Below are 10,122 nucleotides of genomic sequence, written 5' to 3'. Positions count from 1 at the left end.
TAAACCTTGTTAAAAGCGAAGCAATATCCTCTTTACTAATAACTTTTTTCTCTGGGTACAATATTACCCGTGGTTAATCTGTATCCGTCCCGTATCACCCGCTGATCCGCAGATGTCAAATTCGTGGCTGATTAGGCCGGATATAATTGGATTTTTCAAATCCGCAACTTTGACGGATTGGACACGGGTGACCCTAACGCGCATCCTTCCGTCCGTTGCAGACCCCAATAATTAGAAACATGTGTGATAGTGATAGACCTAAAAAATGATATATTGGACCTAAAGATAAGTCCATGGTGACATTAAAAAGGCCCATAACATTAAATACCAAATTCAATGGTATGTATTTACAGGGTCAGGCGTGAAGGTAGAGCCGTAAAGGTGTCCAAGTCCCGTGAGAGAGAGAGAGAGAGAGAGGGTAAAACAATGACGGATCTGCGTAGTTCGAACAGGTTGATGGCTAGTTCTTCATCTGTGAAAGACAGAGAGAGTGAGGGAATAAAACGACGTCGGGTATGCATAGTTCGAAGAAATTGAGCGCTAGTTCTTCATCTTTGAAAGAGAGAAAGGGTAAAACGATGGCGGAGTTCGAAGGGATTGAGGACTAGTTCTTCATCCAACTCTGAAAAATCGTAAATTCACTATCTATTTATTTTTTCAACGACTGTTTAATTGATCTGGGATGGGGTTTTGAAATCCCTAATTGATTTATAAATTGCGGATTTTTTTGGGGGATTTTGGAGCCCCTGTTTTCTATCTATTTGTTGATTCATCTTTTTAGTAGATATTGCCCCTTTAACTGTTATAATCATTTCTCTTTTGTTTGATTATTGGGTCTGTGACAAATATTGAAATTGATGTTTACCAAATGCTCGATTTAACTTCTACCATTACTGTACAATGTTTGTTGTTGTTGCCATGTTTGCTGCTTATCTTGTGGTACCCATGTGCTATCCATTTTAAACACTTCCAATCACATCGCTATTTTGGCTGCGAGCCTAATTGACACATAATATGACAGTTTCATCCTGGCCAGGATTGCTATCCTGGATTCCCATATATTTGTTCTTGGTGCTCCTATGATGTCCTTGTAATTCTTACAAGAATAACTCCTCCAAAGAGGTTGAGTAAAGTAGGTTATAGTTTGGTGCATTTTCTTCTTCCTTAACTTTTCCTAATCCTAGAAGGAAGACTTAGGAATTCAATATTTAGAAGATTACTGACATAGGGCAGGTTCCATTCCTTGGACGACTAGAATATTTAGACACATCTCGTTATCGCAAACTCAATTGAACACTTTTGATTTGCTCAAACTTTTGAGTGATTTTGGTTTTTATCCTTGCTATTTCAGGCGTATGGATAAACCCAATGAGTTACGTCAGTACACACTTAAAGAATGTCAGGATATCGTAAGGCCATATGCAACCGAGGCCATTAGTTTTTATAACGATAGAAACGCAGTGAGTTTTCTTCTGAATCTTTATTTTGCTTTTCTTGAAATCAAATCACCCCTTTTGTTTGATTCCCTTAATCTTTGTTTTTTGTTCTGTTGCCTTGGCCTCAAATTCCTTGGGTGCAAAATATGAGCTGGTGGAGCCTGGTAACCATACACCTGTGCTTCTTGCGACATGCTTTCTTCACCATGTCGACTTCACGGCTAAGAAGACTGATGTTCCTGATGCTCCAGAGGAGATGTTTTTTGTTGAACTGACGACTACCGACAATGTTCGTCATGTCACGTTTTGCAAATGTATGGGGCCAAAGAACTTAATTACAGGTGTGTATTTGACAAGTAGATGTGGTTTTGTTCGTCTCTTACTGCTACAGTTAGGTGCATTGTTTTGCCTGCTAAATGATTTGTTTGTCAACCGGGGAACATTATATTATGATTCATGACTCTTGTATTGGCTACTCTACAAATTCGTCTTGCAGGAGATAAAAACAATGGCTGTTGTTATTGCAAGTCTTACAATGTCCATCATCCTACGGGTGGAGGATTCATGGCTGGCCGTCACGGATTATTCCCGGATGAGGAAAACTATAATCTCATTGATAGACAGGAGATTTTGTGATTGATCGACAGACATGAACATAAAATGTCAGTTGTGTATATTGAAACTTAATTTAGAGTGGGTATTTTGTTTGACGTAGTTGCCTTTTGACATTTGTGCCTCCAAATGAAAATCTTGCTTCTGTGTTAGTACTTGTTGTGTAGTGGGACATATTTAAAAGTTTGTGAGCAACTTAAGGATGGCATAATATTATGGTTCAATATGGAGGTTTCGACTTTGTAGTTTGTCAAAACCCTTGTGTTCTTACATCTGCAAGATCAAATGCTGCATTGTTTTGCAAAGACTAAGGGGATTTGCAGGAAGTGCTGGATGACAAATGTGTGACCATGCAGTTTTGTTGTTGCAGAAACAATAAGTAAAAAAGCAACTAGCTAGAGTTTGTTGTGGGAAAACCGAGAAACTCCGGCTTTTCCATCATTCATTGTTAATACTGTATCTTAAAATTTGTTACAATTTTAGAATCCGAGGATTCCTCCTTGGGTAATAGAACTCGAAAAACTGCATAGTGATGATTCAAGCTTTTCTCCCCTTGTAGTCTGTAAACACTGCCTAGTGCACCGCAGTTAGGATTCGGAAAAGCATAAAATATGCGCCGAATTCTTTGATGAACAAGTGCCATTGCACACATTGCACAAGGCTCCCAAGCAACAAAAATGTCATACCCAGTGCACAGATAAGGCCGTTCACCCCCTTCATCAGAACCACCATTAGAGCAAGCTGGTTTCAGAACCTTCCCATCTTCCACAAAATCAACTTTCTGTCTTTTCGGCATTGTACCATCCACTTGATCAACAGATCGATCTTCAAAACCCTCCGACCCAGGATATAGACGCTTATCCCTGGAGGATGCCTGTTCAATGGCGACAAGAGCCGCGTGTCGCAGAGGATGCCAGGAGCAATCTTTGCTTCCAGCTGCAGCAGAGTTTTGCTCAGCCCAATTCCATGGATACAAACAAGAAACTCCAGCATATGATTCTTGATTCCTAGCATCCAGAGCTGATGCACTAAATGCCTGACATGTTTGATCATTTGCAGTAGCAATCACCTGCTTAATTGAAGGATCTACTATAACTGCTGCATTGACTACTCCCTGACCACCCACTACCGTCATCTCAAGAGCCATCTTCATGAAATGGAATACTGATTCTGAATCCTCTTCATTGAACCCTGTGATGCCCTCAATGTTGTAAGTTGGTGGATGATAAGATGTTGGCCAAAGTTTGCACTGCTCGATCCACTCTTCTTTTGTTATTGCGGCGTACTTATGAACTTTTGCAATAAAAGGACTCAACTGGTGTGCATTTACCAACTCGGCAACATCATCTGGCAGCAACTCATTCCCACCATTCTCACCAGCAATGCATAAAATCAGTATCAACTGGAAATCCCCTCCTCCTCCTTCTCCCACAGATTTCTTCTTCCAAACTCTCTTAATGTGTCTGTAATTCTCCATTGGTGCAATTTTACTCAACTTCTTTACCAGAGTATTGGTAAGTTTCGGCTCTATAACTGATGCAAATACATCAATCGTTGGTTGTTCACTGGGTTTTAGTGGAATTTTGTCTGGGATGTGAAGAATTTCTCCCTTCTTCAACCCCATTCTCTGGAATTTCAGATTCTGTAGTGAAACTCACATAAAGGTTGAACCTTTATATATGACTAAGCTAAGGTTTTGGATTGGAATTTGTTTTTGCAAAACCTAGATCTAACGGTGGAGAATAAGTGAGCCCAAGCCCTTAAATTTGTGTTTTCTAAATTTTGTTTCATCGCAGACTAAAAACATGGAAGGGTTTAGTGATTTTTCATTAGTCCTTACACTACCCAAAGATGATGGCTTTTTTGAGAAGAAAAAGGTGAGAATTTCAAGGTTTTTATTGATTTTTTATGAATATGATTTGGAGGATTGCTTCTAGTACTCTATTTGGTAAATGCATTACCTTAGTATCTAGAATCAATGGGCTAAGCTTGATTATCTCTGCTCTGACAGAAATTGTTGCAGCTCAGGAGCTATGGACCTGAGATACAAATTCTTTTGTCATCATCAGAAGACCCACTGGTTGCATTGCAAGTAATGGTGGAAGTTGCAAGAATTATACACCTGGATGAGGTAATTTCAATTGCTAATTTATTTGTAATTGGGGTTAAGCAATTTGTACTCAATGTGACACTATTGTTTTTTCAGCCAGAACTGTATTTTGGTGGGGTTGAGGCAATTTTGCCATACTACAGTCCTAGGAATGAGTTGGAATCCCTTAATTCAGTTCTCAAGCTCATTGATACATCTCTCAAAGATGCTGCTGAGAAGAAGATTGATGTTTTGCTTGTTCTGCGAAATGCGGTGATAGAAATGATTAGAGAGTTTGGGGATAAGAGTAAAGAGGAAACGGTAATTGTGAAATGTGGTTGTAAGGGTGAAGATGAGTTGGTGGAATGGGGGCGAAACCATGGTGTGCAGACCAAGCTGCAGATTGCTTGTAAGTCTCTAACATTCTTTTATTGGAAAGAGAAAGGGAATCGACAATCACTCTCTTATTAGTTTTCTTTTGTGATTTATTTCTTGCGTAGATGTTGAAGGAGCTGGAAGAGGAGCTGTTGCAGTAACAGATTTGGAAGTTGGGGAATGTGCTTTGGAAATCCCGGAGTCAATAATAATCTCTGAGGACATTGTTTATGACTCTGACATGGTATGTAACGAACTTCACGGAACTCAATTTCTTTGTAGGCATGATGTACAGGTTGAAACATAAAGACTTCTGATTTTAAAGTCTGTATTCATGAGTCTAAATATAGAAAGTCATATTTGCTTTGGTGCAGTATCATATACTGAAAGAGGTCGATGGGATCTCCACTGAGACAATGTTATTGCTGTGGAGCATGAAGGAGAGATACAACTCCAATTCAAAATTTAAACTCTACTTTGAGACATTGCCAGAAGCATTTAACACAGGTATGCAGTCAGCTGTTCTCTGTGATAATGCTTGGAAATACATGGGTGATAACCAATTTGTCTGTAAGAAAATGATAGGAAGTTGCAGGAAAACTATAGTTCTAGCAACTATTGCACTAAGCTCGTGTGCTTACAGGCCCTAATGTTATAATGCTTAGAACATCAAAACCACTATGAAGCACACAGTCCCAGAAGTATTTTTGGCTCATCTACTTCTGTTGTTTCTCCTGCTTTAAATCTCGGCATAGACCATTTTATCAGACAATTTTTCTGTACTCACTGAGCATTGTTTGTCCCTTTTTCATACTAGGTAAAGTCCTTCTGCTATTCACTGAGTATTGTCTGTGTCCTTAATGCGTCATTTGTTTTCTAGGGTTGAGCTTTGGTGTCGAGGCACTTACTTCTCTGGATGGGACCTTGTTATTTGAAGAGATAATGCAAGCAAAAGAGGTAAAAGTGCTTCCATTCTTCTCTAAAAGTAGTGCATGCAAACTCATGACTAGGCACACGGGGACTAGATCATGCAATAGACCCTAAACTATTAGATATTCTGGTTATTTGTAATGTTTTGACAAAATTGTACCTATTATCTCCTTCCCACTGAACCGTTCTAATCATTTTGATGATTATGAAACGAGTTTCATAAGGTTGGAAGCTCTTCCACCAGTGATAAATGTAAGGTCTGGCAATTCGTTGTAATGAATTTGTTGTTTTATGCAGCACTTGCGCACGCAATATGATGAGCTCTGTCCTGCATTATGCAGCAACCATCCAGATGTATTTCAAGAAGAGTTATACACATGGGAGAAATTCCTGTGGGCATGTGAGCTCTGGTATTCTAATAGCATGAAAGTCATTTTCAATGATGGAAAGCTGAGAACGTGCCTAGTTCCAATTGCAGGCCTGCTCAATCATTCGGTATTCAATCTTACTTAATTTTATTATTGTGTTTATATAGTGGATTGGTTTGGGCTCAAAGAAGATAACATTCCCCCAACAAATTGAGTTAGAACTTGTAAGACTATAAGGACCCTCTACTGGAGGCAGAGCCAAAAACCGTAACTGACACAGTTAAAAACATTCAGACTGTTCAGTTACCTGGATCATTCCAGACTTGTTGAGTGTGTTGACACTTGATACCCGTAATGAGGAGCAGGAACTTTGATACTTTTACGTTTACTATTACTCTACCTGGAGCATGAGTGAGATTCTGGAGGATAGATAAAGCCTAGACGTTACACATCACATTTATAGAGATATTCCTTCAACTTGCCTTAATAGTATGATGGAAAGTAAATTGTTCTGTATCAGAGTCCTTACGATACAGTTCAATATTTAATATTTTTGCATTAGCTGATAAGGCAGTATGTGATTATTCTTGATATCTTTGCAATGTTTGAGCTTGTAAATACTTGCAGATGTTCTGATATTATTCAGTTTGCAGCTATGTCCACATATACTGAACTACGGTAGAGTTGATTCAGCAACGAACTCACTAAAGTTCCCGTTATCAAGACCATGCTTGAAAGGCGAACAATGCTATCTTAGTTATGGGAAGCTTTCTTGTGCGCATCTTATAACTTTCTATGGTTTTCTTCCAAAAGGAGATAACACATACGATACCATTCCACTTGGTAATCAACTTAACATTTGCTAAAGCTTTTGATTTTGCATGAGTTACTGTGTCTATGTCTGATGTTCTAAATCATACTTTATACAAAGGCAAACTTGGTAGACCCTAATTTGAATTTAAACTGGGATTAAGCAACGCTGAACCAAGATTTTCTCTGTTTCTGCCACTATTCAGTGCCCTCTCTACTTGAGTTAGAATTTTAATTCATTTCTCAGCTCCCTTTTTGTACATGCAATGCAGATATTGATGGTCCCGAAGCTGAGGAGGATTGCTCCAACTCTGATTGGACTACTCATATGGTGCGGGGAACATGGCTCTCAAGCAATCACGAGATCTTTTATTACGGGTTGCCACCTCCTTTGTTGAATAAGCTCCGTGTCGCGCTGAGTGGTGCTAATTTACCTACTGATGCCCATGTAAATCTCTTTAACTATTGTCAGAATGTTTCTTTCACATCTTCTTACTTCCTGGGTGATCATCTAAAAAAAAAAGATAGTGTTCTTGGAATTTTTCTGGAGTGCAGACATATAACTTCCAGCTCTAAGTTTTTGTAGTTTTGTTAATCTGCAGAAAGACGTTGAAATTGAGAGAGAAGTACTGGAAACTCTCTACTCAATTTTCAACCCTATGCTGGAGGGACTTGGTGAGGCAGAAAGTGCTGACCGGTAAATAGACTTTTCGATATACTTTAGTTCTATAAATAAAAAATCATATACCTGTCATGACATAAAAACAAATTTCTGCTTACAGGATAAATCTTAGATGGGATGTGAAGCTAGCTTTGGAATATAATGAGCTACAGAGGAAGATCATCTCTTCTGTTTTGGCTTCATGTTCCAGTGGTCTTGAGATGCTGTGAAGCTTCGATTCAGTCTGTGATTTAACCAAGCCCACGAACCACGAGAAGTACCAAGTTTCAGACAGGTTATTGCAAGTATTTGTGGCCATTAGGGTACAGATCTACAACTCAATTACAGATAAACGCACTGACATCAACTCAAATGTGGTCTGCTTACAGCTTGCTGTAAAGACATTTAATCTTTTGTTGGTAGCGGCTACGCTGGGCGCTAACGCAAGCAATGGCCTCCTGACGGTCGACGCTTATTACGCTTGCTTTTCTTCTATGATAAGCTTCATCTACTGCTGTTTAAAGCTATTTCATTATGTCAGATTCTTGGTATAAATGCCGACACCACCACCACCACTACCTCAGAAAAAATGTGGTCTAAGATATTGTAATTCAAAGAATGTTGGATGACAAAAGAAAGCATGTAACATGCTATAAATAAAATTATGTGGTCAAGATGACTCTTACTGGAGAATAATTGGCCTTTTCGATTAGGATAGATGCCACATTTGACTTCCATATCTGACCTTCTTCACTACTATATTAAACATATTTGTCATTAAAAAAATGTAAATAATGGTGGAAATTGACTGGAAAACCATAACCACTCTGCTTAGTCTACTCTGTTATAATCTTATGTGACATTTCTCCTAATCCTCTCAAGAAACACACTTTTTGTTTGTTTGCCCACTTCAAGAATACATGATAGTAGTAGAGGAGATTCTTTTAACAAAGACCAACAATAATAATAATAATAATAATACCAGCACAACAAACCATATATTCCCTTTAGTATTGATTAGATGAGATTCTTAGTTAGATAATCTGATTAAACCGGGGCCAATGCCATTTAATTGGGGTCTATAACTATATGACAAAATAGTGTCATTATGAAGTAATTTATAGAAATCCCTTATCCTTGATTTTTGTTAATACCTAATATGCCCTTATTAAATTAGTGATGATTAATTAAGTTAATTTTTGTTAAATTAATAAGTGTTTCAGTGGGATTATAATGTTTGGATTAGAGTAAAAATTCATTCTTTTTAAAGGTTTGGAGGGAAAGAAGTAGAGGGAAAAAAGGGAAAACTAGGGTTTTTGATTTTCTTAGCAAAAATGAAAGAATATAGTAATGTTGAAGACTCTAATAGTGATGAAGAGATGGGTGCATCAGATTTCGATCCTACCGAATTGGAAAATTTGTTGAATGAAGAAGAGAAAGTGAACCAAAGAATGCTTGAGGATATTATTCAAGCACAAGAACAATTTCGTCGGGAGGAAGAAGATGATAATGCTTCTAATAAACAGGTATGAGTCGTAACGATCTATAAACATGTATTTGCATGTCCCAATTGTCGAATAAGGAAAAAAAATTCAAAACTTTAACCCAGAATCGGTTTATTCGATAGCATGACATAAACCGATTCTGGGTAAAATCCCCAAATTGGGTACAGGAATCGGGGTTTGTTCTTCACCATATAACCCGATTGTAGTAAAAAATTTGTCGCGAATGGTACGTGACCAGAATCGGTTTTTGTTGGTGATGTTAATAACCCGATGTCTTCACTTAAAAAATCACGTAGAAAACACAAAGTTGACAATCGGTTTATTTTCGTGTATATGTAATCCGATTTTTAAGTTCCAGAAGAAATGTGAACAATAATCGGATTATATTGCACTAGAAGCGAACCGATTCTGGACTTTGAAATTATTTCGACAATTCTTAAATCGGACTTTATAGTTGCACATGTAAATCGATCGTTAAAAATCGGTTTAATCGACTGTAACTTATAACCCGATTTTGAAACATCAACTTGTTGATATTTGTTGTAGATTGTTGTGGCGTTTGAAGAAGATCAACCCGAAGCCGTATCTGTGTTGGGACCTGATATCTCTGCCCACTATTTCACCGATTTGGAAGGGAAAGATAGAAACGATGCAAAGCAATGGTTTATAGAAAAGGGAATAGAGATCAAATGTGCATTAGTTTTAGGCCGTCATTCAAGTCAAGACCGTTTGGAAATTGTTCGTGAGAGAGGTGGAAAACGAGAAAGTCACTGAGAAAAGGACAGACTGTACGTGAAGACGACGACAAGGGAATACATTACTAAATCAAAGAAGTATGATTGACCGTTTAAGATTATAGTTAATAGACCCGAGAAACCCGACGGTAGTAGGGTATACAAGTTCTCTAAAGTGATGAATGGTTGTCACAATCATGATGATTCAGAATCTCTTGTTGGACACGCGGTCGTTTTTGAGTTGAAACCACATCAATTGGAAACGGTAAGGTCAATAAAAGTGTGTAGACCAAGTGACATCCTTAGGAAGATTAAGGAGGATGATAAGGATAACTTGTCCACTTTGAGGAAAATTTACACGGCAAGAGCAGCCTTTAGGAGGAGGTCATGGGATGGTAGAGCGATTATGGAACAATCTCAATGGTTAGCCGATCAGCACGGATACACAATGAGGAAGCAAGTATTGGAAAGCAAAGTGACTCGTATTTTCTTGGCGCATCCGGAGATGATCAAGTTGGCACAATGCTTCTATCAAGTTTTGTTAATAAATTGTACATACAAGACCAACAAGTACAATATGCCGTTGTTAAACATTGCTTGCC

General features: G+C 38.3%; 3 protein-coding genes across 3 annotated transcripts; 2 read left to right on the top strand and 1 right to left on the bottom strand.

Moving 5' to 3' along the window:
- Positions 1 to 367: 367 nt before the first annotated feature.
- Positions 368 to 2,254, top strand: LOC113355585. The gene is made up of 4 exons (XM_026598479.1): positions 368 to 632; positions 1,352 to 1,460; positions 1,573 to 1,777; positions 1,933 to 2,254. Exons 2-4 carry the CDS (start codon positions 1,356 to 1,358, stop codon positions 2,070 to 2,072), a joined length of 450 nt encoding a protein of 149 aa, XP_026454264.1. The 5' UTR covers positions 368 to 632; positions 1,352 to 1,355; the 3' UTR covers positions 2,073 to 2,254.
- A 50-nt stretch (positions 2,255 to 2,304) lies between these two features.
- On the bottom strand, positions 2,305 to 3,705 carry LOC113355584 (tRNA-specific adenosine deaminase TAD3-like). The gene has a single exon (XM_026598478.1). The coding sequence runs from the start codon at positions 3,670 to 3,672 to the stop codon at positions 2,497 to 2,499; it is 1,176 nt and encodes a 391-aa protein (XP_026454263.1). The 5' UTR covers positions 3,673 to 3,705; the 3' UTR covers positions 2,305 to 2,496.
- Positions 3,658 to 7,974, top strand: LOC113355583. The gene is made up of 12 exons (XM_026598477.1): positions 3,658 to 3,712; positions 3,845 to 3,925; positions 4,060 to 4,179; positions 4,255 to 4,546; positions 4,638 to 4,756; positions 4,887 to 5,019; positions 5,393 to 5,469; positions 5,740 to 5,937; positions 6,464 to 6,653; positions 6,893 to 7,068; positions 7,223 to 7,317; positions 7,403 to 7,974. The coding sequence occupies exons 2-12, from the start codon at positions 3,854 to 3,856 to the stop codon at positions 7,509 to 7,511; spliced, it is 1,581 nt and encodes a 526-aa protein (XP_026454262.1). The 5' UTR covers positions 3,658 to 3,712; positions 3,845 to 3,853; the 3' UTR covers positions 7,512 to 7,974.
- The last annotated feature ends 2,148 nt before the right edge of the window (positions 7,975 to 10,122 follow it).

The sequence above is a fragment of the Papaver somniferum genome, chromosome 3 (assembly GCF_003573695.1).
Source record: "Papaver somniferum cultivar HN1 chromosome 3, ASM357369v1, whole genome shotgun sequence".
NCBI lineage: Eukaryota > Viridiplantae > Streptophyta > Magnoliopsida > Ranunculales > Papaveraceae > Papaver > Papaver somniferum.
The sequence above is the reverse complement of the archived record's forward strand: the minus strand, read 5'-3'. Positions and strand labels throughout refer to the sequence as shown.